A 27,595-nucleotide genomic window follows, 5' to 3' on the forward strand; every position below is an offset into this window, starting at 1 on the left:
AAACATACAGAGACGTACTCTCGCGTTGCCTAAAGACGGCCCCTGTGACAGTTGGGGATGGTCTCATCACATCACAACATCAACAGGGCGTTTCAGGCAGCGCTCACACACACAGGAGCGTTGGATTTGATCCACCCTGAATGGGACAACAGTTCCTTTCCATGCAGGTTCGTAAAATCCTCGTTCTTGTTAATATTATACATGCATATTGCTTTAGCTAACATCGCTTGTGTGCTCTTTATTTAGCATATTCCTCTGTTAGCTAGCCTGCCGCAGCAGACAGGCGGCCGTTAATGAGTGACTAGTCTAGCAGGTGCAGCGGCCACCAGCCTCAGCTAGGCTGTCTAACTTAGCATCTTGTAAAACAGCCCTACCTGGTAGTTTATCTTGCAAACAGTAGCCCAGTTACAGCGACTAACTCACGTTTCCTTGCGTGCTGCTGTTATAACAGTAGCTTATCAAGTTTTTTTTTGTTTTTTTGGGGGGAGGGGGGGATTTTGGATTCTGGTTTGTGGAAGTGGGCAGCCATGTAGGGTTATTGTGGCCTGGCTGCCATCTGTCATGTGTAAGCTGGCCTCCACGACATGTCAGTTTTATAGTCCCTTTGGTTCTTTATGGTCAGACCTCTAGCTACAACTATACTCCCCCTCAGCTCATATGTACCCGTCTGACCTTAGATCCTGTGGCTACCTGGATGTACCTGTCTAGCAAGAAAGGGTGATGGGGTATTGAAGTCAGACTTTGCAAGCTTTGGACTGACTAAGGAGTTACCGTTAGCCAGCTTGGTTTCAAGCTACCTGAAAATGACTTTAAATGTCTTTTCGTTTCGTGGGACTGTTTCTGCAATTAAAAAAAAACATTTATTAATTGTTTTGTGGTTAAATTTTGTTAATATGTGATTGAATTCGTAAGCACATCATAACCTTGTTATAAGAGCACCACGGAATGAAACCTAATGAGGCACAAGTGATTTTTAGCTTTAAATTTTACAGCAACTTCGTTTATGACCCATCTATCTATTTTATCTTATGTCAGCCCACAAATGCTTCTGTATTCACTGTTGTCCGACCTAATCTAAAAACAATTGGGAGACGTTTGAAAATGCAATACAATAAAATGTTACTGTAGTCTGTTGTTACACTTTTTTGTTGAATGATAGTGTAGGTTTTTGCAGTAGGTTTGGGTCCGTTGTTCTTTGATATGATGCGGCTGAATGCTAGTAATGCTTTTTAAAAGCCTGTGTTCAGATTACCTTGTCCACGGGTCTTTTGTCTCTGGACATCTGAGATCTGTGGCATGTTGGGCAGCCCCTTTGTTTTGTGTAAAATCAGTCAGGAGGTACTGTGTATTTGATAGTAGTTCTGTTGTGGTAAAGGCAATATGAGGCATCTCTTTGCAGCTGCAGCTGGCACCAGCACTCACAGCAAGACAGGTACACCTCTGACAGGTCACTAATATTTCACAGGGCTAACACATCATCACATTCGCAGCTATGGAAACATTTAGTTAATTTGCTATACTCATTTTAAAATGTTCATAATGTTTATGTTTGTCCTTTCAGTGAAGTCTTTTATTTTCTTTCTCTTGCAGACGACATGAAATGTTGATTTGGTAAAAATGAACAAACCCAAAATGGCCACAGAGAAAGGGTGAGTTGCTTTGCTGTTCCAAAGCAAACAGATGCAATTTCATTACGCATACACAAACACACACGCAGCCTGTGATATGTGCATGTGTTTCTGTGTGAAAGCTGCTCTGTCACAACCATCTGTTCACATATCCTCTCTCTGCTTACCTTTACCCTCCCTGATATGATTCTGCACTTTTACTATTTTACTTTTTAACTCCCTTTGCACTGTTTTTTTTCCCTTCTGCTTGTCATCCTGTCACAGTGTGTGTGTGAGAAATAAAGTGTGTGTGTGATACTGTTATGGTTGGTTTGTGTGTGTGTGTTTGAGTGTTTGAGTGAGATAGGGCAGGAGTGTGTGTGCAACAGAGCAGTGTGTGTAGATAATTAGATGGCCTTGCTAGAAAAAGCAATATGTCTTTGTCATGACTGAAAATAACAACACATAATTAATGCAGAAGCAGTACGGTTGAAAAAGCCTTTTGGTGTATTTATCCTTATCAAGTTTGAATATTTATACTCTATTTTCAAGTTAATCTGTGTTCATCTATGTGTTTCATGCAGTGTGTTTATTTAGGCTGTATGTCTCCCTCAATATGTTTTCCTTACTCCATTCTTGCATCACTTGTTTCATCATTCTTTCCATTTTCCTCATTTTTTCTTTTTCTGTCTCCAACACACACACACACTCTTTCCCTGTCTCTCTCTCTGTCTTTATAAGGACATATGAGAAACTCAGCTCCACTGGGTATAATCACAGAGTTTTGATTCTCTCTCCCATGTTTGCCGTTGCTGTACCAACAGCTGACCTTTAACCTTGTGTTACCATGCGAGCACCACTGAGCTAAGATCATAAGCAGAGGATGGGCCAGTATTACAGAAATAGTGTAGCACTAGGAGACTGCCCCAACAGTCTCATTATTATTAAAATTACTCAAACTGAGTTCTTAAAGTCACACTCAAGCTGTATTTAAACATGGATTGCCACTGTAAGTGTTTTAAGCACTTACAGAATATATTACAGAAATGGCTGTTGGTTATTTCTCATAGATATATTTGGCTTACTGTGGGTATATGAAAGAATTTGCACATAGATGAGGAGCGGGTTTATGTCTGTTCAGCAGTGTCACCCAGTGCCAGCTAATTTGACACACTTGTGTGATAACTGCTCCATCCTCTTCTTATAATTTTAGACACAGAGCAGGAAATCATGGCAGGTTTTAATGCCTGCGTGCCAGTGACACCCATGACCAGAGGCATAATGTTGTCTGTCCATACGTTTGTCTCATTCTCATGAATGAGATATCTCAGTAGCGCCTTGAGGGAATTTCCTTAAATTTGGTACAAACATTTACTTGGACTCAAGGATGAACTTACTTGACTTTGGTGGGCAAAGGTCAAAGTTAAAGGTCATGGTGACCTCAAATTCTGGTGAATGCGATATGTCAGGAAGGAAATTTGATTACATCTGGCACAAAGATTCACTTGATCAAAGATCAGGGTCACTGTCAGTGTTGGCCATAACTCAAAAATTGCAATAAGTTGCAAAATATGCAACTTTGGCTGGACTGCGAGAGCAGGACCGGCCCCTTTAATCATGAATGTGTGTGACTGACTGACCATACGCAGTCCAGCCACACACATTCATGATTAAAGGGGCCGGAACTAAATTTTTACAGAGTCTTGTTTTCTTTCTCTAATTATCATTTCAACGAATGCCTATAGAGGAGTGCATTAATACATTAAGTTATTCTGTTGCATACACTCTTTCTAAAGGTAAAAATGTGTGCGTGCATGTTTTTCCAGTGTTCCCAGTAACTCCAGGGTACTGATGCTCCTGGGCCAACTAGAAAGGATGAATGGAGAGGCCATGGTGAAGGATGTCGAAACAGCACGACAGGTCACTGCAAAAATACTTCATCTCATACAGACGCAGGGTGAGAGCAAACACACACACACACACACACACACACACACACACACACACACACACACACACACACACACACACACACACACACACACACACACATGCAAGATATAATGTGCATTCAACTGTACTTAATCTTATAGACATATTATAGGCTATAGAAAAGGCTAAATCAGCACTTTGCATTTATTAATGTATTTGTCCATTACCCAAGAATTGATATCTGTATAGAAGTGATATTGTGCAATAATTTTAACAGTGAGCAGTATTTTCATCTCGATATTTGCTGCTGTGGTGAAATATACCATAAGCCTTAAATTTTATTGCTGGCAACTCCACTGTGGATGGATGGATGGATTGATGGAACTTTCTCCCATGGTTTAGTGTTAAAAAAGTAAACAAAAATCACAATCAATCAAAATATGGAAACATAATACTTGCAGAATTGCAATACTTAGCAGTTTGGTCAGAGATTCAGGTATGTTATGTTAGTAGCCTCCAGTGTAGCCTGTAGCCTCTAGCAGAGATGAGAAATGGGCTACAGAGGTTTAGTATGCTCATTTCTTTCTAACTCCACACACTGAGATTTAACCCAACTAGGGACAAGCATTTAGCAATTAGCAAAACTTCAGTTTCATGCTTTGCATTGGAGCTATGTTAAAGTTCTCCTTTAAAATGTCTTGATGCAAAGTTTCAGCTCCTCAGGTCAAGTTGATTCATTCTTTTAGAACGTGATCACTGCAGCTGCTGTGTAAATAGAGATGGGTTAGTGTACCAGTAGTCAAAGTGTGGATAGACTGATACAGTGTCTCCTGATGTGGTATCTCTGATTACTGTTTTGAAAGGAGAGCAGAGGAGAAGATCTCACAGCAGAAGAGCAAGGCACTGTGCTGAATTGCCATGTAGAACAGACTGAAACATGAGTGTGCCTCTGTCACTCTGAGGAGCTGGGATGAATAGAAATCTCTGATGCAAGCATCATTGTCAATTAGTTAATGAATGTTTGCCAAACTAACAGAGAAAATTACAAGTTTTGATACTTCTTTATTTCATTCATCAAGTTAAAATGACAAATTTTCTTTTCTTTGATGTTGGTGCTTTACATTGTAAATTCAATATTTTAGTAGTTTGGACTGTTGGTTGGAGAAAATGTGCAATTTCAAGACATAATCTTGGGCTCTTCGGTAAGTTATGATGTGAATTCTTTTACCACTTTTATAGACAAGATCAGTTAATTGAAAAAATCAATCAAAATTGACAGATTAATTGATAATGAAAATAGTTAATACTTGCTGCCATGAATTTATAAAGATCACAGACGGGATTTTTCTTGTTGACTAAAGAAACATCCCATCTGAATGCTAACCCATAAACTCCATATTTTTGCTTGTAGTTCTTATATTAACTTCGCCCTGGAGCTAGTAGTTTTCAGTCAGTAGCATTTTCCGTGTGGATCTTTTGAATGAGGAAAACTTGTAATCACTTGAGTCTTGCCTTAGTGGAGTCTGTGCGAATATGCGTTGTGAAGAATCCTGCTGAATCATACATAGTATTTTGAGCCTGCAGGCATATTTTGAACTTGCTTTGAACTGCTTTTCCACTCGCTTTTCTTCTTCAAAGTACACTTGTGGTTAATCCATCATGACTTATGGGCACAGTGGAAAGGCTTCTGTCTGTGACCATGTCAATCATGATATATCAGCTGTTCCCCTCTCATCTTCTGCTTGGCGGTCTGTGACACCCTGCCTGCAGCCTCAACTTGAAATGTGTATGAGGGAGACATTGCTTAGGGGTAAGTGGAGGGGTTGTAACCCTGTTCATGGTAACTATACACCCGCCAGGACTTTGCTGTACTCTTGTCTCAGGTTCAGAGTCTTAGGAGCTTAATGTGAAGTCAGGAGATACAAGGAGAAAGAACAAGGATGATAGGAAGAACAGAAAGTCAGGAGTTCTATGTGGAGTAACCATAAAGTCATATATCTAATGAGATAAAGATAAATAAGAATAATAGAAAAAAATAACTTTACAAACCATAGGAGTTTGGCTTGGTTTAGTGGACAATGAATTCAGTCTTAGAGGCAGCAGTTCTCTCATTTTTTTCTCTCATTTGCAGTCAGAAATCCAGTGTCTGTGGTCACTTGAGAGTTTGGCAGCTCTCCTTTTCCCCCTAGTGCTGAGTAGGAGAAAGGGGGGAGGCAAGAGAAAGAGGATAGGACGCGTGAGGAGAGGTACCCTATGTAGTTGTCAGTTCTCTATAGGGGCAGTCGGTGGTTTAGTTTTCTTGCAGTGTGCAAGGGGAGGTGCTGGTTTTTAGGTTCTTAGTGTCCTGCCCCTAAGCACAGTGTGTTTGTTCACAGTTAGAGAGTAGCAAGATTGATCAGTTGAATAGCTTACCTCTAGCCCTAGAGGGTTACAGAGATACTAGTGAAGTTTTAAAAGAGATTTACCTTTTGGCATTTTATACTGTAGAGGATCAACCTCTTAAGTGTTGGATTCACAGCAGACGTGCACTGTAAACTTTAAGGACTCCAGATGCAGTGAACCTGGAAGTTTGGAAAACAGGACACCTTTTCACCCAAAGCTTTGCTGAGCTTTGCTGAGACCTTTGTTATGAAATGGAGCACTGCTACACCAGGAGACACCATGAATCTGTTGACCCACCAGGTATAGTCCAGAATGATGAAAATAAACTAGAAAAATATCAGGCATTTGAATTGTTTGAGATGAGCTGCATTTAATCTTAGACTCCTAAAACCCTCCAAGGTATAATTTTTCACAGCATTGGAAATTATCTATGATGGCAATTCAAGAGTCTTTTGTGTTTCAAATATTTTAAATATTTTACTTTGTTTGGGTGAGGTGAGGATAGGAAGTGAGATTAGAACAACCACACAGACTTCTAGACCTTCATCAGTTCATATGCAGTACTGAAAGTCAGCCTTAGCTGACTAATGACTGAAATCACTAGAAAGGACATAAGTGATTGGAGTTTAATTAAAGGGCAGTACTTACAGGTCATTTAGCAGATCACAGTTAATTCTGCTTTACTTTTTGAGTTAACTTTAGAACCACATTTTAAAAATGTATTGCTATGTTAATTCCTTCAGTGATGCTCTATGTATAACCCTTCACGGTTTTGTTTGTGAGGATTGGTGTTGCAATGCCATTTTGTTTTCAAGAGCTTTAAAAAGTCTGGTATGACAGATATGTTTTAAGAGGTCACCGCTCTCAAGCACTGAAGTGTGTGCATGTGTGTGTGTTAACATGCTCAGATATGCACATAGTTGTGCAAGTGTGGAAAGTGAGTTTGTGGAAATTGTGTGTGTGTGTGTGTGTGTGTGTGTGTGTGTGTGTGTGTGTGTGCGTGTGTGTGTTGACATCAGTTGTGTCAACTTTCACATGCTTTTAGGTAAAGGATCATGAGTCATGCAAACTGCATGCTTGAGACCCGCAATCTCACCTGCTGTTATGATGCTTTCTTAAACAGGGACAGTGTGCAGTGCCAAACACATGAGCCACATGTGTAAGATCATCACCAAGCGATATAATCTTCCAGTTGGGACACTAATATGAACTGATCCCATTTCTGACATTATCTGCTGCCATACAAGAAATGTGACAGCGTTGTTGATACCAAAATCTTGTAATAGTTCATGCATTTATTTTTTCAGAAAATCATATTTATCTATGAAACTCTATAATCTTTGCTGATAGTTTTAAGAGTTGATGACTTCAGAATCGGGTCTCTCCTCCTTTGTGACTGAAGAGTTTGCATTTGTCTCAAGACAGGACAGGACAGTACCATTCACTGCGGCCTCTTCAAAGGTGTCAGGAATCTGTCAGCTCCTAAATTACAGGACAAGCATATAGTTTAAAGAGGTGGAGAGGTGAAGAGAAGGAGAAAGAAAATAAAGGCTAAGTAAGAATTGTAAGACGACCTCTTAATCTCTTTCATGTATTGTTTTCTAAAAGGAGAATGACAAAGCTCATGTGTGCAGAAGTTAATATTTGACACAATCTAACTGTGCTTTAAAGATGCAGTATCTGTTTACTGTCAAATGCAACAGAATCTTTCTAAATGCAAGTAACCTGGGACAGTGGTCTTCACACATTCCAAGATAATCCTCTGCGACAGTGTGACTTGTCTTTCATGGTCCACCTATATAAGACCACATGCTATGCTTCGAATAACAGCCCTCTCTTTGCTTACATGAGGAGCCCCTCAGCTGTGTTGAACAAATGCAGTGCTGTTTATCGTCGCAGTTCTGATCATTTGACTTTGTTTGTTTTACAGAGAAGAGCGGAAAAGAGGTGATGTCCAAAGGGTCCAGTGGTATGGAGGTCATCCTGGCTTCACTGGAGGTCAGCTCACCCATCAGCACAACTTGACATGGCATCTCACAACATGATAAAGCTATAACAGTTAAACACTCAGTTCTTTAAAAGGTATATACTTACCTCACCTCCCCTTGAGATGTCTCAAGGGGACATAACCATGTTTTGAGTCTTGCCCAAACAGTAGCCTCACACCTTGCTTTATAAAATAGTCCCTCTTTTCTCTGCAAAGGGTTGAGATTTATTTGAGTGTATCAGTGTCTCCTGATCATAGTGAATGCCATTCTTAATTTAGCGGAGGTTGTCAGCCTCTGACATAAACAGCCGCAGGAAACTGGTGTGACATTGATCAATGTGTTTGATTCGGGATTAGACTGCACACCTCGGATCAATGACATGAAGTAGAACTGCATTTATCTCTCTGGAGGCAAATAAGAAGTGATTGCACAAAATCATGAAATTTAGTATAGTGTATATGCAGTTTTAACAAGTGTTCTGTTTGTGACTTTGACAGAGCACCCGTGATGTCCAGACCACCCTGAACATCCTGTACATTCTCAGTGAGCTGCTGACTGTGGGTGAGCTGAGTTTTGATGAGCCTTATTTTGAGAGCCACTAACAACATTCAGTCTCTTTCTTTTACATTTATTTGGGGTTACATGCAGAGTGGTTACTTTTTCATGACTGTGAGAAGTAGTAAACACTCTTAAGACATAAACAATTCATTTTGCCAGGTTAATAAAGGGTTCAGTGGTGGTCAATTGTAAATGTAATCAGTTCCTTATTAGGCTAAGTGCCACTAATCCCGTCTTCAATGAATTTGTATCATGTTTAATGTTGTTTTATTGGTTGCTTTTTTTTAATATTGTAGGCAGAGGTCGCAGGGTGGGAGTATTTGTGGCCAAGGGAGGAACAGGAATATTATTCCAGATTTTGATCACTGCCAGTAAAGAGTTGCCTCCCAGTGAGGAACTCATGCTGCAGCTTCACTCACTGCTGGCCAAGGTTGGCCCAAAAGGTATGCATAATGTTACAGCTTAACACAAACACAGAGTGCACCAGTATACACACTGTTTACTTTCTAGATATTTCAGAGTTTTCTTTTGGCTTTGTTCTCCTCATTTGACTTTGTAATATGTCCAAGATGTCATGTCAGTTACATCAGATCAGGTCTCTGTGTTTGTTCTGTTAAAGGTGCCCTGTGGAGTTTCCTTATAAACAAACAAAATATACATTTAGTATTTCTCACCAAAATACATTGAGTGTTGGGGTCAAGCAAACAAAATGTTGACTTGTGGTCAAAAACTCCACAGTGCAGAAAAAGGAGACAGGTATTTTGTGCATACTGACACTGCAGCCTCTGTGTTCAGACAGAAAGTTTGGCGTGAAGGCACGTTTGAGCGGAGCTCTGAACGTCACAGTCAACTTAATGAAACAGAACCTACAGAATACCAAACTGCTTCTGCCCTGCCTGCAGGTTCTCAGGGTTTACTCTACCAACTGTGAGTAACTTTAAATTTTAAAATATATTTCTCCAAATGTTACCCTTCTGTCTTAGAATTCAAGCTGATGAACAGAATCTCAAACTGATAAAAAAAATCCTGTAAATATACTGGCACTGTCTGTTTCTACTTCTGCCTGATATCTCGCCATTTCTGTGTTTTTATCATACAGCGGTGAATTCTATTTCTTTGGGCAAGAATGGAGTGGTGGAGCTCATGTTCAAGATTACTGCACCGTACAGCAAGAAGAACACCAGCCTGCTAAAGTGAGTGTCTCTCTCTGTTAATGAGCCAGCATGAATGTTGTGTTATAACAAACTAGTGACAACCTCAGGCTACATCTCCCTGACCTCCTTCAGTCGGAGTTTTGTAACAAGTGTCGCTGATGTTTGTTCGACAGACCATGTAATCCATTTGCCTTGTTTCTAAATCAACAGGGTAGCTCTGGACGCACTGGGAGCACTGCTCAAATCCAGTGAGTAATTTGTTTTATAGCACTGACTTTCGACTCATCAGTGGTATAGTGTAGTGATCCCTAATTAGTGTTTGTGTCCGCCCAGTATCGCTTCTTTCTGCCTTCTCTCACATCCTTCATCACAAACCCTTTGTTTGTCCATGACTGCTCTAAAGCAAAAGCTGTAATTGATCATTCAGCATGTATTTCGATTTCTAACCCACAGCTTCGCCCCTTACAATTCTTCCTTTTCACTCCACCGATGCTTCTCTTCATCCCATCCCACAGTTGTCAGGTGCTATTTATCAATACTTTCTCCTCCTCTTCTTCCACTTCCCTGTACAGAAACTAATTCTCGCCGTGCAGTGGATGGCAGACATGTGCCTGTCTTGCTTGCCCTGTACCTAGACTGGCATCGCAATGACACACGGCATCGTCACATGCTGATTCGCAAAGGGTTGCTGGTCTGCCTAAGGAACATCACCAACATCAAGCTTGGCAGGAAGGCGTTCATAGAGGCTGATGGCATGAGGATCCTCTACAACTCATCCACTGTGAGTGAGAGCATGACATACGAATGGCAAGCAATTAAAGCATGCAAACATTATAAATACTACGCATACACACTGACTCTCAGCTAGTCTCTACTTTCTGTGTGGTTTTCATTTCTAGGAGTGTCTCCCGGTGCGGACTCTGGATCCTCTTGTCAACACTTCAAGTCTCATCATGAGAAAGTGTTTTCCTAAGAACCGTCTGCCTCTGCCCACCATCAAATCGGCCTTCCACTACCAGCTGCCTCACATTCCTGCTGCAGGACCTGTGGCACAGCTGTACAGTCAGCCTCCTGGTGGTGAGAACACATAAGCACGCTCTTAAACACACACACTTCACCAGAGTGTTCCCCAGCTTATCACAGTTTGTGCACATTTCTATCATTGACAATTATGTAGTACAGACAGACTCATACTTGTTCATTGCAGTCATCGCTCCTAGATTTAATTCTTCATACCACAAAGACACACACACACACACACACAAATAATGCTTATATCCCTGGATCGACTAAATGGCTAATGACAACACTCCTGACACTACTGCACACAATGTGCCTTACAGGAAGAACAAGTCAGCAGCTCAGCAACAAGCCCTTAAAGAAGGGTAAGACGTACGTAAGACATGAATCCATCCTCTGATTACATAGTCTCACTCACTACTGCTTTCTCATTCACCTCACATCATACTCTAACTTCTCTAAACTAACACATGACATGTGTTAGTAAGAAAAATGTAATAAAGATGCTTAGTGCTCCTTGCATAGTGCTTGCTTACTCACTAGTAGAAGACGTCATGTACTTGCACTGTACTTGACTAATTTGCTTCCTACAAATGATCTGAGCCCCTTTCCTCTTCTTCAGCCCAGTCTAAAATGAAAGAAAATGTCTTATCAAAAATGTATTTTTTATGTTACAGTTGAATTTGCTTGATGATGTAGGTGCCCACGTCTTTTAGTTACTTTCCTCCCTTTCTGTGTTGCAGAGTGCAAAATCAAACAGGAACTCTATAAAATATACACCACAATTTTAAGGCTCTAATTGGCAACCCAACAGCAACCCAGTAATTGCCTCAGCCTTAGCACAAAGTCAAGTTGACTCATGTATATGCCGGAAAATGTGTCAGTGATGTCAGTAACTCAACCAAGGAGAACAATGTAAAATTGTAAGCCACTGCTGTTACACTGACTTGTCAGTGAGACCACCAGCTTAGTGTATTGGAATAAATATACTAATAATTTCGTCTTTCTTCAATTTCTCTCACTCATTTCTTGATCATGGCTGCTCACATCTTTTTGTTAACATTTTCATTGTTCCTGTCAAAACAATGAGACTCAGTGACCAATATCATCTGAGGTCTGCTAGTCTCATTGTGGACCAGCCATACACACATTTTAAAAAATACTAAACTCCCAGCTTGGATGAGGAAAAGGGAAATATCAGGTACATCATTTTTACGGATAGTCACCGAATAACTTGTGTGTTTGTGTGTGTTGTACCCAGTGGATGATGTAGTGGATGAAAGTGATGATAACGAGGAGACGGAGGCAGACACAGAGAACGATACTGAGAATGAAGAGGATGAGAAGGATCATCGCACCGCGGTAATACTCACATACACACCCCTATTTCACATGACAGTATTATCTGTTACACTTAGTGTTCAAAATGTTTGATGATCTTTCCTCTGTATGATAGTGGTGTTATAGAGACAGCAACGAATGTAGGCTTCCAACACTGGAACATTTTCACATCGTGATTAAACTTCACAAAGTAACTGGCCCTAGTTGGCAAGATAACTTTTAATCATAGATAGTTCCTTGATTAAAACCCCTGCAATTTTGTGAATTACTTCATACTTAATATTACAATTGCATGACCCATTTTCATTATATAATATTGAAGCTCTACAGATTGTGTCATTTTGGGTCAGAATTTCTCTGAGATGTGTCAAAGTTTTGCCAAACACTGTCATATCACTGTTAGTGTTTTCACACATGCACTGCAACCCTGAATGTATCTAGACGTTGCCCGGAGAAGCTGTATGTAAGGTCTCAACTAACTGAATCAGTTGGATGGGCTATTAAATGGACTTTACCCTGCCAGCTCCAGTATAAAGTCAGTCTAATGTCCGATTGAGCTACGGTGTGAGTAGAGCAGGTCATTGTCCAGAGAATTCACAGCAGGCGAGTGGGCGTGTTGTTGATGTTGCCCTCTGCACACTCTACCCAGGCGCCGCCCCTCACCTAAACCAAATAGAGTATTTGTAGTAGGTGAGAATATATCTCATGTGCACACTGTTGTGTGCTGAATGTGTGAAAGGGCAACTCTGGACAATGTCAGTTCATATCAGTGCATATGAATAAAGGGTTTATGTTAAATATGTCAGCCATGTCTGTAATTCATTTGCATGATATGCATATCAGTGTTCTGCCCCAAGAGTGTGAGAAGGACTTTGACCTTTGGGAAATGTTCAAATGATATGATCCACCCCAAAATAAGCACAAAATATGCGACCATAGATGTTGATTTCAAGTGATACATCAAAATAAGTGGATTTTGGTGTCTTTGCACAAGACTCACACCTCTGATACTCGCTGTAATTCTCTTGTTACTTGTTTCCTCCATCTCAAAATCATAAGGGAGAGGCAGACTTGTGCAATAGCCTGAATACATCTGCATAACAAATTTAGACATATGCTCCCTTTGTGTCCTGTCAATCAGAATGATGACATAGAGACCGACCTAAACAAGCTACATCCCAAAAAGAGCCCTGGCCGTTCATATGAGGAGTTAAGAGTCTATGAGAGATTCTTCCTGGAGTTATCTGAAGACTTTCAGGTCAGTGTTTTATGTACATGGTGACAAAATGTAACTGCAGAAAATGTACTAGAACATACATTTAAACAAAGATTAAATTAAGCTCAGTAAAGTCTATCAGTCTGTTAATACTATGGGCCATTTTGCTGGTTTATTGACAATATTGAACAGTATGTTGACACACTGATCAGACACAACAGACAACTGGTTTTCATGTTGTGGCTGATTGGTGTAGTTTTGGTTATGTTATGGTTGTGTAGTTTTAATATGTTATATGTACTAAAAATGAATTCATATGAGGCATACTGTGTATTTTCTGCAACATCCTCATTCAGAAAAAAACTGTTTAAAGCTTAGAAGTATATCTTATTCCTACAGGGGTATAACTTTGAATGTTCAAAGACTGCCTCTACCACATCATCATCATCATCCTTCTCCTCATCATCAGCCTCAAGCCGATCCCCTCGGCCGATCATAGTGCCCACAGCTCAAGCCCTGTCCCCAAAGCACGTCCCCATAACGAGTTCTCAGGAGGATTGCAACCCTGCCAAAGAACAACACACTCAGCCGTCTCCCTCTGCTCCCACTCATCCTCCCCCTGCTCCTTTAACACCTCTCGAACTGGACACCATCCACCTCACCAAGGACCAAGACAAAAAAGAAGAGGCCCACATTCCTTCCCCAGATGGACATGCTACCTTGTCCTCCCTTACCAGACCTCCTTCTCAAGGGCAGAGGATCGAACAGGAACTAGCACATGTGTTGGAGTGTGTCTCTCTGGAAGAAGCAGGGGCTCTGAATGCAGAAGAAGAAATAAGGGGAGTCAAACAAGAAGGCTCTCCAGTCAATGCCACAAGACACATACAGTCTCCTTTGCTCTTGGGAGGTATCACCACACGTCGTATGGGAGGAGGAGGAGGAGGAGGCGGCAGTAATTGGGGTTCAGATTGTGGTTCAGAGGGTGCCGAGGATGAAGGAGCAGTTCTGGAGGTGCCTGACACGGCACTGCTCCTCTCGCTACATGACCCCGACCTTTACGTGGAGATGGTGAAGGGAACACACTCAGTGCCCCAGTATGCTGAAGTGGCTTACCCAGACTACTTTGGCCATGTAGCCCCAACATTTAGGGAACCCCTTGTGGAGAGAGTTTATGGTGTACAGAGGTGAGATATTTTTTTTAATTAAATTGGTAGCTAGCAAAAATCATTTGGCATAATAATAACTAAGGTACACATCCAAAACCAACTGGAAGTTAACTGGACTGTGCTATAGTGCTTTCCATGCCAGAAAATTTTAACATTTGTGTTCAGATTTCTGCAATTGTTTTGTATTTAGAATATTCTTCTGTAAGTCTTTAACGTACACTGATCTGACTTATTGGGCTACAGACAGATGCAGAGAGGCACAATTTGGAAAATACTAAATTGTTAAATCATGTGGATACATCCTCAGTTCTGAATAGCAGTCCAAATTGGCTTTCAGTCTGTGAGGTACAGTTAATACATTTACTTTGCTGTAACTCAAAGGTTATGGTGACAGGAAAAGGCATTTCTTATAGCTTATTGCATTTATTCTCAGCAAGAAACAATATTTTTATTCACTGTGTTAAGTACGAGTTTGTTTGTGGATCTAACTCTGCAGGTCTAAGATATTCCAGGACATTGAGAGGTTGATTCATCCGAATGATATCCTGGATAAAGTAGTTTACGACCTGGACATTCCTAGGTGAGTTCCTGTTACTGTGTCTGCTAACCTTAGCATAAATGGAGCTACAGTTTTTTCTGGCAATGTTGAGAGGTGTGACATTAACAAAGAAGATTAACTCAAATTATCATCAATATTTTCAGAAGGGTAATAACTTCTCAAGAGTGTCGTTTGTTCCTCATCATGTTTCAGTTGTCCCGTGATTGAAGATGACGGTGAATCGCTGAAGTTTAACTCTCAGTTTGAGTCTGGCAACCTCAGGAAGGCAGTTCAAGTTAGGAAGTGAGTATTTACTGTCACACCAGCTACAGGGGAAGCAGTAGGAGGAGGAGTTCCACAGTTAGATGTACGGTTTTAATTCAAATGACCTTTTATCACATTAAGAACATTTAAAGCTGTGGTCAGCTTTTACTGGAATTATTCTTACTTCAGTTTTACAGAAATGAGTTTAAAACAATGGTACATCAGTATTGTTTATGGTTGATGATGTTTGGGTCCATGTTTACAGTTCATGCTGTGGTATTTTTCCAGATATGAGTATGACCTTGTGCTGAATTCAGACATCAACAGTAATCACTACCACCAGTGGTTCTACTTTGAGGTGAGCGGCATGCGTGTTGGAACTACTTACCGCTTCAACATCATCAACTGTGAGAAGTCAAACAGCCAGTTCAACTACGGTGAGATGCACAACAACACCTAGATGAAAACAAAGTGAAACACCTAACAGTTCTCCAGCTGACCTACAGAAGATGTGTATGTTTTATGAATATTGCATTAAATTAGACTGTTTAAAAAGTCTTGAGCATCAGACAGCACATGTTCTTAGCTGTTGTGGCATTGCCTCTGTGTGTGTGTGTGTGTGTGTGTGTGTGTGTGTGTGTGTGTGTGTGTGTGTGTGTGTGTGTGTGTGTGTGTGTGTGTGTAGGCATGCAGGTGCTGATGTACTCTGTGCAGGAGGCGATCAGTGGCAGGCCTTGCTGGGTCAGAACAGGAACAGACATCTGTTACTACAAGTAGGTACACTCAAAATTCATGTACCTGGGATAAACTACCTTTTATAATAAGTGGTACAGTTACATGGGGCAAAATCACAGTTTCCAAGCAGCATATCAGTTTTTCCATATATCATATCTTTTAACATTCAACATAGCTATAAAACACTGTCTTGACTAGTGTTATTATGAGCTAGTATTAATGGACTTGGTACTGAAACATTTTCAAAACAGATCCTTTCTGCACACACCCCTTCTCCTCAAATTTAAAAAGTAGGGCATGTAAGATGTTACATTCAGTTGTCATTTTATTAGATACACCTGTACAATCGAATGAAATTCGATGTAACTGTTCTACCATAAACTATACTTTTCTGATGCCTGTAATGTCATAGCAGTGTTTTTATGTCCTATTTACATACATTATGGGGGCAGAATATTAGAAACACCTCACAACATATTACAGCCCAGACCCCAGTGTCACCAAAATCTGGTCATTAGAAACTTTATGGCTGAGCTGACTTAACTGTAACACATACTGATATGTACCTAATACAGTGGTCATTCAGTATATGTGTTATGGTTGATATGTTGTGCAACATTTACTCACGAAACGTTCCTCCCTCTCCATAGGAATCATTTTGCAAGGAGCACCATTGCGGCTGGTGGTCAGAAAGGAAAGTCCTATTATACACTGACCTTCAGCACAAGCTTCAGCCACAAGGATGATGTCTGCTACTTTGCCTATCATTACCCTTATACATACTCCACTCTTAAGGTAGTATTGCATTACCACTGTTTGCTGTAATCTAGAGAAGATTAGATATACATATCACTGACCATTAACAATTTTACCCCTCCTCTTGAGCCTAATGTCTTGTTCTGATATTTTGGTTTTGAATGTGCTCATACAGTAATTATTTCTCCGGTCTCCCATTTCTAAACTTCCAAAATCCTCACTGCGACCCCTAATGCTGTTTTGTTTCCAGTGTTTTATCATTTATATGTCCCTCACATCTGAGTTCAGATAACTACTGTGCTCACAAACTGCTGTACACTCATTATGTCAGTAGTCATGTTTTCATAATAACATTTTGTTTGCCTTTATCTTGAGTGACTATAAAGAACTGCTTACAATACAAACAATGATAGGGAAGCCTTATCTGAATCACTTTACCACAAGTGGCTTAATAAACAGCCAGTGAAGCAATACAACAGCTTTGAGTTCAAAAACAAATGAGTTTTTTCTGTCATTTTTCCTCAGATGCACCTGTCCAAACTGGAGGCTTTGAGGACCCCTCAGATCTACCTGAGGCAGGATGTCCTGTGTGAAACCCTGGGGGGAAACAGCTGCCCACTTCTAACCATCACTGCCATGCCGGAGTCCAACTCCAATGATCACATCTGTCAATTTAGTAAGTGACGCTGTGCAGTACAAAAACTGGAAAACCTACATAGCTTCACCAATCACTGTGCAGCTATCTGGAATCAGCTTGACTGCTGGAACTCATGACAAATAATCTGTCATTTTGTTACTAATGCTTTCAAGAACATTTGGTTGTATATTAATACATAAGAACAGCCCTGGGGTAACAGGGCATGCCAGTATTGCCAGGTTTGCTGTCCACTTACGTTCACTGATGCTGTTTTTTAGCTGTGAAAAACTTAAAATTAAATAGTCTTTTTTCTCTTCTTCCTCTGTTTTTTGTTTGTGCTGCGCTCTCCTTCTTTCTCCCTCTTCAGGGAACCGTCCATTGATCTTCCTGTCAGCCAGAGTGCACCCTGGAGAGACCAACGCCAGCTGGGTAATGAAGGGCACACTGGAGTTCCTGATGGGCACCAGCCCGCTGGCAGCCAGCCTGAGAGAGGCCTACATCTTCAAGATAGTCCCCATGCTCAACCCTGATGGAGTTGTAAATGGAAAGTGAGTGAAAATATATATAGATTCACATACATCACAGCTTTCACATATACACACTGAAGACACATCTGCTGAACCTGTGCCTGCACAGTGGTCACCGCTTTATGAATACTAGCACACACAAAAACTTGTCCTGAAGGATTCTCTAGCTGTTGCTCTGTTCTCCTCCACTCTGTCCCTTCTCCTCTTCTGCCATCTCCTTTCTGCTGTAGTCATCGTTGTTCTCTGAGTGGAGAGGATTTGAATCGCCAGTGGCAGAACCCCAATCCTGAGCTCCACCCTACCATCTACCACACTAAGAGCCTGCTGCAGTACCTTGCACACATACAAAGGGCACCACTGGTATGACCTCTAATTAACTGGACTTCAATTACTTTGGGGCATTTTGCACTTTGCTGCATCATTGTTCAGTGGTTGAGAATACAGAATGTTTTCTAATTTGTTGTTAATGGTGGTGCCATTTTTCCTGTTCAGCTGCACATTCTGTTTGGCTGCGTGTCTACTAAATTTCACAGCAGTAAATGATTACATTAGTTTTAATGCATTAATGCAGCTACCATAAACAACTGTCTCTGCTGGCCTCTGTACTGCACTGTGTGTCAGCAAGTTAGATATAATGTGATAGTCTTCTTATGAGAGACTTGTTTACAGTGCAAAGGGTGATGACTTAAAGGAATCAAGCAGGATGAGTCTGCTGTTCTTTGTCTTCAGATGGTCTTGAAATTTACTCAGAGAAAATGTCCACCAGTCATCTTAACAGCATGATAATACATAAAAATTTAAATGAGTCATTGTAGCTGTCCCTCCAGTCCCCACCCCCCTCTTGCATTGTTTGTTTTATATATTTATCATTTTATTGTATTATTTTATTTTTACTTATTATCTAAACTACTTTGGAAAAGGAGAGGGGAAAATTTACTATTTTACCATCTACATAGTGAAAAATATGCAATATACAGTATATCCTAAACTTGTGTTTGTGTTTGTGTCTGTGTGTGCGTGTGTCTGTGTGTGCGTGTGTGTGTGTGTGTGTGTGTGCGTGTGTGTGTGTGTGCGCGTGTGTGTGTGCGCGCGCGCGCGCATGAATGTCTGCAGGTGTTCTGCGATTATCATGGTCATTCCAGAAAGAAGAACGTGTTTATGTACGGGTGCAGCGTGAAGGAGACAGTCTGGCAGTCAAATATCAGTGCTACATCCAGCGACCTACAGGAGGACCTTGGATACAGGGTGAACACACACACACACACACACACACACACACAAATAATTAGATCACCTTTATTAATCTATACTCATAATGCACATGCCTATCCTGTATTGTGTATGAACTGAAATCCAATTAATGGTTTCGTGGACCATTTTACACCTGAGGATATTTTAGTTTTATATATTTTTATATTTTCAGTAATTTTTTTACTTGCTCTCTGTTCACAAATATCCTAACATATCCTAATATATCCAGTTTTGAGTCACCTGCAACTTGCCACGTGTAATGTGTACGTTATTGGCTCGTTAACATCTCAACACCAGCTCTTATCTGGCAAATATGCTCAAATCTGTTTACTGTCAGTAATTTTAGTATATCACCTTGAAGTTGACTCTACAATGGGGAAGGACTTTACCCTTGGTCAGGTCAAGATCAGTTAGTTTTTCCTCTTGGCATTTGGGAATGAAAAAAATATGTTTGTCACTGAGCAGAATACTAATAAAGAAGCCAGTTCAATCGAGAGTTTCCTAGTGGACATGCAGCTGTGGGCTCCATCCCACAGCAAACATTTTGGATTGCAACAGTCAATATGGCTTCTTTCCCAAGCAACTGCTCTGTACATAAACCAGTATTTATTGGACACAGTTATTTGTCCCCACTATAAATTGAACTTCATTGTACTACACTTAGACTTCTAAAACATTTTCATGTGTTTTTCAGGCGCTTCCTAAGATTCTCTCTCAGATCGCCCCAGCCTTCAGCATGGGGAGCTGCAGTTTTGTAGTGGAGCGCTCCAAAGAGTCAACCGCCCGCGTTGTTGTGTGGAGAGAGATAGGAGTACAACGCAGCTACACTATGGAGAGCACACTCTGTGGTTGTGACCAGGGTAAATATAAGGTAAGGGTGTATTTGTTTGAAGGGTATGGACAAATAGAAGGCCTGCTCAGTGTGATGAGCCAAGGCCCTTCTCCCTCAGCGACTCAGTTTGGCTGGGCGGCCAGCTCTAGGAAAAGTCCTTGTTGTTCCAGACTTCTTCCATTAAGAATTATGGAGGCCACTGAGCTCTTAGGAACCTTCAGTGAAGCAGATTTTTTTTTTTTTGTAGCCTTCCCCGGATCTGTGCCTCAACGTAGTCACAATGCATTGTCAGCTGTGTGCCTTTTCAAATCATGTCCAGTCAATTGACTTTACCACAGGTGGACTCTAATGAAGGTGTAGAAACATCTCAAAGATGATCAAGAGAAACAGGAGGCACCTGAAATAAATTTCAAGTGTCATAGCAAAGGGTCTGAATACTCATGTCAATGTGATATTTCAGTTTTTTAATTAATTTGCAGAAACTTTAAAATTCTGTTTTCAGCGGGCGGCCCGATAGTGGAGTGGTTAGGGCGCGTCCCACATGATCTGATGCTCTTAGCAGGCGAGTGTCGGTTAGACTCCCAACTGGCCCGACTCTTTCCTGCATGTCATTCCCCCTCTGTCTACCCCTTTCCTGTCACTCTCTACTGTCCTGTCAAATGAAGGCATTTTGTCATTATGGGGCATTGAGTGAAGATTTATGAGAACATTTGTTTTATTTATTTATTTATTTTTTATTGTAGCATAAAGCTGCAACATAACAAAATGTGAAAAAATTGAAGGGAGCTAAATACTTTATGAATGCACTGTAAATGCTGTAGTGTTGAAAAGAAGACAAATTAGTCAGCCATTTTTTATGACAAAATCTTAACATTATGTAAGGAATTAATTGTTGGGCTGATGTGTTTGATTTTATTACTTTGTACAGATGTTTTTATTCTTTTTATTTTGTTTCCACCCCCTGTAAGTGAGAGGGAGGTGCCCCTGTAAATCTCCAAGAGTCCAGCAGGTGGAGCTGCAGTCCTTTCTTCTCCTCCTCCTTGCTTCATCTGTCTTTTCTACTCTTTCCCTTTGACCCCTTTACCTCCCTTTCTTCTCTGTCTCTGTGTCTTTCCATCCCAGTTGATTTCCTTCCGACTGAACTCTGCCAATGTCAACATCTAACATATCCCACGGCAGTCTTGGGATGCCATTTTGGCTCCGATTTGCACCCCCACTGGTTTTTGTGAAATTATTTGTCCAGATGTGCAGGAACTAATGTGTACTGAACTGTGGCTGCATATCTTAGTGGCCAAGCCAAGTTTAGACTTTCCTAGCTTTACTCTGGGGAAAAGGGAACATGAAAGTTTTTTGGTTGAGTAGGGGGTTAGGGGGGGTGTGTGTGTGTGTGTGTGTGTGTGTGTGTGTGTGTGTGTGTGTGGTTGGGGTTAGGGTTGGGCTTGCAGGTATGAGCGCATATGCCTCTGAATGTGTGCTTCCTGCAATTGAAATATATTATCGCATTTCTACATTGAAAGTTCCTCAGCTCGTCCTTTCCAGCATTGAAAATTGGGGCGTTTGAAGATGGACAGTGGCTCCATCCCAAGGCTCCAGAGCAGCTATAAAAAAGCCACAGCCAGCATTTTAAACATCTGTTAGACCTTTTGAAATTATTATATTTAAAATTTAGCTATATATTCGATGTTTGGACATATTGCATATGCAAGTGTGTGTGATTGGGATGTTTTTGCTTAAGAGAGTTTCTACTGGTGAACATATTAGTAACCTCTTTTATGTGCACGTACTTTTTCTCTTTAGGGTCTTCAGATCGGCACCAGAGAGCTTGAGGAGATGGGAGCTCAGTTCTGCGTGGCCCTGCTGAGGCTGAAGAGGCTGACGGGGCTCCACAACCACCAACACCTGCTGGATTTGGAAAGCGACATCATTGGGACACAGTCTAAAGTGGTCAGGTTAGTAATATGAGAGTGCAGAGTGTTGCTTTAAAGGTTAAAAACACAGCTCACAAACAAACCATTCACAGTTAAGGAATCAAGTCTGTGATGTCAAAGAAACAAGAGGGCAGGCTAAAACTGCCGATGTCAGAACTTTTTATTTCTCAGCATTGTAACTGCAGCAGTTACCAACATGCAAACTTCCCGAGATATCTGAGATTTTAAAACGTGTGCTCTATTGCCATAATTTTACCTGATAAACAGTAAAATGGTTACAGACTTGTTTTCTTTTTTATCTGCACAAAACACGCTCATTATTGGCAGACACATCCCCCCTTGGCACTGGTACTCAACGGTGTGTCTGTCACTCCAGCTCTCCTCTGAAGCACTATTTGAGAAACAAATGAAGGCCTGCATTTATGCAGGGCTGCTATGAGCATCATTGAAATTCTATCAATGGTTATGTGTGATGAATATAATGAAAACTCTGAAGTGAGAGGGCAATGGGTATGAATAATTGTCAGCAGTGTCATTATTTCTCCAAGATAGAGTGTAAAGCAGCCACAAGATCTTTTTTTTCCTTTTTTTTTTGGATGAAATTGTTTTTACCTACACCGTGGGGTTTTTCAGGTAGTGAGCAGTCAGTAGCACAGGATGGTACTGTGGATTAAACACACATGGGAGGTGCAAGCACACAACTACAACTACAGTACATACTAGTAGTACTCGTACACGGCTTTCCTGTGGTTCCATGTTTGTGGTGAGAACATGTTAATATAAAGTTAGAAAGAAATACATTAGTGATCAGTGTCAGAGCGTGTCCTCATCCATTCCAGCGATGAATGTGTTCTAGTTCAGCTGTAAGATAAGCCCCAATCTCAGTAGTAAAAAAACCAGTAGAAAACATTAGAGTATATCTTCACACTATTTATATCTCTTGTCACATCATGTTTGCTTTGCTCAAGAGTATCAGCAGTGATTCATTTGAGCTTTCATCTTGATTATTGTCTTAGAAGTCACAACTTAATGCTCCGCACCCTCTCTTTGTCTTCTTTCTCTGTATTGTTCACATCATTTAAAAAAAACAAAAAAACTATCTTTTATTTTTATACTCTAATCGACCTCAATCCTTTAAGTTTAAAAATGATAATGAAAATTGCAAAATTAGCCAACTATTTTCCATCACATCACATTTTATCATTCCTCAGAAAATAAATCAACTTTGGTGTCAATGTTGGTATCCAAATACCAAATATTCCCTGATTTCAGCCTCTCCAGTGTGAGGATTTGCTTCTCTGTTTTATATGGCTCTAAACTGAATATTTTTGGGTGGTAGACTGTTGTTTGGATAATATAAGGTATTTGAAGATGTCATATTGAGCTTTGGGAAATTGCCATGGAATTTCCCACTCTTTCCTGACAATTTACAGGCTAAACGATTAAACAAATATTTGATGAAATAGTCAATAGATTATTCAACACTGAAATGAATCATTACTTGAAGCCATACCTCAAATAGATGTTTGTATGTGTAAGTTTTTTTAATCTTTATTCAGAGTTTAAGAAATGGCATCAAACAATGAGCCAGCACTACTCTTTAGCTTTATACAATATCTAATCACCTCTATTTAAAATTCCCTGCTCAGAAATATGAGGTCCACACAGATTAGATTGTACTTCAGTTCTACACCACAAATAAATTATTAAACTTGGCCAAACCCAAGCCATGACCACCAAGGTTATCTTAATTTCTTTTTTATTTTAAAACATCAGCAATCTCTCTTCCAAAGATTTGTTAAAGCAGCTCATTTGGAAGAATGGCTTCTTACTCAAAACCACTTAATGTTCACATCTCTTTCTCTCTGTGTCTCCCAGTCCCTCTCTCTCTTACTAACCTGCTCTACTCTCATATTGATATATTCATTTATCATTTATGTGTCTGATCATTAAGGGACTCCAAAAGTGTTCTGGTGCTTGTGTGTGTGCGTTTGTGTGAGTGTCCTTTGGGATTGGTTGCTCTCATCCCGGGTTTACGGTTTTATGCGTGGGGCTTGGTATGGTACCACTTATCGTTTAATAGGTCATCATAGCAATGATATTGTGGCCATTGGGAGGCATCTGCAAATAACTGGGCGTCTCGGAGTGCATAAAAGGGTGGATACGAGCATGGGTGTGTTTTTGTGTGTGTGTAAGGAGGAGATGCTTATATGTAAGGGTTAGGAAATGTAGAGGTTTCAGTGTACATAAATGGATTTGTATATTAAGATGAACTGTATATGGAGATGACTGCATTCAGTGGATTAAGAATTTGTAACCCAAAGACAGGAGAGATTTGGTTTGGTATTTCCATAATGGCCTGTAATGGTTGACTCACAACTCTCATTATTTGTTTGGACAACATGCTGTCCATCCACATCACTGCACACACACAAAAACATTATCACACAGATACACATTTACTGTACATATACTGACGCACAATTTCTCTCTCTGCCTCTCTTGCTCTCTCTTGCACTCACACACTGGTAAACTTGGTGGGAGATCATTGTCTGAGCCCCCTGATCGACTGTCTCCCTGGGATCACATTTCAGACCATTAACACCATTAAAAACCCACTAAAGCCACTAAAACCTCAAAGAACCAGCAACCATTTAACCATTAAGACCCACAGGAAAAAAAAAAAACAGCCTCATCAGTCAGAGCACACAGGCTCTGTTTGTTAGCAGCCTTTGTTTTGTTATGATTTTATAATGTATTTTATAATGTAGTTGATTTATCTGTTGTTGTTTTTAACTTTTATTTTCATTTTGCTGTTATTAATAGCTGAAACAATTACTCAGTCAATCAACAGAAAATGAACCTGCAACAGAAAGTTAGTCAGACAACAAGAAATTTGACTTTTTGATTTCTGACATTTTATTAACTAATTAATTCATCAATTAATCTTAAATAATTGACAAAGTCTTAAATAATCAATAGAGTAATCAGCAGTGAAAATAATCGAAAATAGAATATTCTACAAATGTAAATGAAGATGCGTATTTCTATACAGATGTTTTTATCATTTATTATATTGTATCTCAAAATAATACATGTTTAGTAATTTAAAATATCCATGGGCATCACCCTGCTTTTCTAAAGTACTGAAAACCTAACATGAAATAGATGCAAACTTTTCCTTGTGACAGATTTACAGTAGCATTTTATTTTTATTTTGTCATCCAGCAGCTGCCCCACTACCTATGTGATGGAGGAGGACGAGCCGTCCTTTCTGGAGGCGATAGACTACAGCGCTGAGAGCAACGATGAGGATGCTGAACCTGAAAACGAACACGGCAGCGAAGTCCACAAGAGTCCTGATCACCTCGATCAGCTGTCAGATTCTGAGACAAATCACAGGGACTAACGCTGAGGTGTTCGTCTCCTCTATACCTGGCAGTTTGAGCTTATAACCAGCCAATGCTTGGATTGTTAGCTGATCTCAAATACAAAAAAAATCAAAGGTTAAATATCCAGAACCCACATTCTCACTTTGACTGGTGAATAAATAGCTTAGAGTTACACCTGACCATATTATAGAGACACTTTATGATGGTATGTAGGTTACATTGACACCAATTCAGGTGCTTTTTTCCCAGATGGAGTGATTATGTTTGCCCACTGGAAGCAACAGTTTAATAGCTGAAGGTGCAAACTCCACCTGCTTTACCCTTCAGATAGGCTGATATAAGCCCTCAGTAAGATTTCAATGAATGTTTTCACCTTTTTTCATCACACTATAACCTTCATGAACTGTAACCCCTGACCTCAGACACCGTATAGCCTCTGAGATTCACATATAGCTAGCCAGAGCAGCAAACAGCAGGCACCGCTGATCCTTAACTTGAACCTGTGTCCACTCGCTCATTTTTCACAGCCGATCTTACACTGAAGCAACTTGACAAGGCTGTGGTAGTGTAATAGAGCCAGTGGCTTCTGTAGGTACTTTTTTTGAAAACTCTTACCTGTGACACTGTTTCATCAAAACACTCTTGGTGATTGTGGGAAACTGGATCTCCGACACTGACCAGCTTAGAGATCCAACCAATCTGCCTTTGTATTTCCTGTCCTTTCTTTTTTCAGTCTCATCCTGCACTTTGACTTTTTACTCTTTTTGTCGTCTTTCTTTCTTTCTTTCTTTCTTTCTTTCTTTCCTGACAAGCCAGGGTATTGGTGTCTAAATGGGATGCAGGGATAACAAAACAGCTCTGTATCTTAGCTTAGCTGCTGGTTAAACCTACTCAGATGTGACTACACTTGAGTTATGACCTCACTCCCTTTCCTCCCTCCTTTTGGTCACAGTGCGCATGGTCAGATAACCCACGTGCTGTTTGCCTTGCTTTATCCAAAACTAAAAACTATTTATTTCACTCAAATGTAGAATGTTCACGTCTTTATTAAGACAAACCTTGTATAATACATGAAAGGCAGAGATAAACACACGCACACCACAAACTAACACAGGTTTGGTTTGAGTTTCTTGGTCACGCACAGCAGTAAAGTACGTATGGAATGGAATATAAAATATCCACATGCACTGTTGGTGTTTCCATTATTTGTAATAATAAACAGTATTATAATGTTAGACAAAGAAGTGATGAACAAGACGCATGAGCTGCAGAGAGAAGAAAACCCTTTTGCACTTTGGATGAACACTACACACACAAAACGAAGACAGAAATAAACTGATGGAGAATAAAATGTCACTTTACAACATGTCACAGTTTGCAAACCTCAACTTCAGTCACCTCGTTAATTTTTAAGTTCTCAGAGCCCAGCCTAAAGCTGAACGTTAACGTTGCTGTGATGTTTTAAAAATTATACTGGAATTTTGTTTTATTTGTATCCTTTCCTCCACTCTATGTGTACATTTTGTGAGTTTGCTTAGATGAGACCCATGCATAAAAACAAATGGTGCTTTGTTCTGAGAGTGTAAAATAGTTTATTGGATTTTTTCTGTTCAATGAGATGAGATGAGTTTTTGTTGCAATTGTACAGCTAGCGCATGGCTATTTTCTGTTGTTTTTACTTTGTAATTTATTGAGTATTGTTTCTGGGATGCAACCTGTATTGTATATGAGGCATTTTGAGTGTGAGTGTAAGTGTGTGTGTTTGAGTGTAAGTGTGTTTGTGCAGGAGTTTTAAGTTATTCCATTATTCAGCTGAGCTAATGCTCTTACTGTGTGTTTCTTCTTTCAATTTGATTATCCCCTCTCACTGTCCCTCACTCTCTCCAATCATTTTCTCTCTTTCTTGTCCTCCCTCTAAACCTCCTTCATTCCTCTTTTCCTTTCTCTCAGCTATACTTCCAAATTTAACTCATAAACATCCTGCAAACCCAGGGATTTTATTGCTCCGGGTTTGTGTGTGTGTAATGAATATATGATGTGTAATGTATGTGAAATAATGTCAGAACCATATGAGAATCTGTGTTTGTCTGTAGCACTTTATGTTGACACAGTGCTGGGCTACTTTTGTTTTATGTTTGTTTAGAGTTAAACAAGCAGAAGTAGCAACTCATTTTAAGTTGATTGTAACGCAGAAAACCTGAAGCTAAGAGTGAAGACATGGGAAATAAAATGTGAATGTGGTAAAGTGTCTCGGCAGCATGTTTCTTTTAAGTCTCAACTGAATGAATATCATAACATTCGTCACACAACATTTTTCCTCATGAAAACCTTTCTCCCAAATGTGAACTAATCCTGTCTGGGTTATGGAGAG

General features: G+C 40.2%; 1 protein-coding gene across 4 annotated transcripts; it reads left to right on the plus strand.

The window, feature by feature from the left end:
• The first annotated feature begins 31 nt into the window (after positions 1-31).
• Positions 32-27,472, plus strand: agtpbp1 (ATP/GTP binding carboxypeptidase 1). Of its 4 annotated transcripts, none has more exons than XM_071483112.1 (27): positions 32-167; positions 1,591-1,649; positions 3,434-3,564; positions 7,852-7,919; positions 8,407-8,470; positions 8,764-8,910; positions 9,263-9,394; positions 9,567-9,660; positions 9,832-9,869; positions 10,194-10,402; positions 10,521-10,698; positions 10,965-11,006; positions 11,903-12,003; positions 13,124-13,240; positions 13,598-14,382; positions 14,861-14,944; positions 15,116-15,205; positions 15,455-15,603; positions 15,852-15,939; positions 16,552-16,696; positions 17,183-17,333; positions 17,662-17,842; positions 18,052-18,181; positions 18,935-19,066; positions 19,767-19,943; positions 21,702-21,853; positions 25,061-27,472. In XM_071483112.1, the coding sequence occupies exons 2-27, from the start codon at positions 1,618-1,620 to the stop codon at positions 25,239-25,241; spliced, it is 3,798 nt and encodes a 1,265-aa protein (XP_071339213.1). In that variant the 5' UTR covers positions 32-167; positions 1,591-1,617; the 3' UTR covers positions 25,242-27,472. The 4 variants fall into 4 exon arrangements, with proteins under 4 accessions (XP_071339213.1, XP_071339214.1, XP_071339215.1 ...); XM_071483113.1 differs by having other exon boundaries at positions 25,064-25,388; XM_071483114.1 differs by lacking the exon at positions 10,965-11,006.
• Positions 27,473-27,595: the final 123 nt, after the last annotated feature.

This window comes from Trachinotus anak, unplaced genomic scaffold (genome assembly GCF_046630095.1).
Source record: "Trachinotus anak isolate AG129_WGS33_773 ecotype Australia unplaced genomic scaffold, CSIRO_AGI_Tana_v1 ptg000008l, whole genome shotgun sequence".
Classification (NCBI taxonomy): domain Eukaryota; kingdom Metazoa; phylum Chordata; class Actinopteri; order Carangiformes; family Carangidae; genus Trachinotus; species Trachinotus anak.

Coding starts and splice junctions, on each gene's coding strand:
- agtpbp1 (XM_071483112.1), top strand. CDS start 1,618: ATGAACAAACCCAAAATGGCCACAGAGAAAGG. Junction 14,945..15,115: donor TACGACCTGGACATTCCTAG/GTGAGTTCCTGT, acceptor ATCATGTTTCAG/TTGTCCCGTGATTGAAGATG. Junction 19,067..19,766: donor AGGAGGACCTTGGATACAGG/GTGAACACACAC, acceptor TGTGTTTTTCAG/GCGCTTCCTAAGATTCTCTC.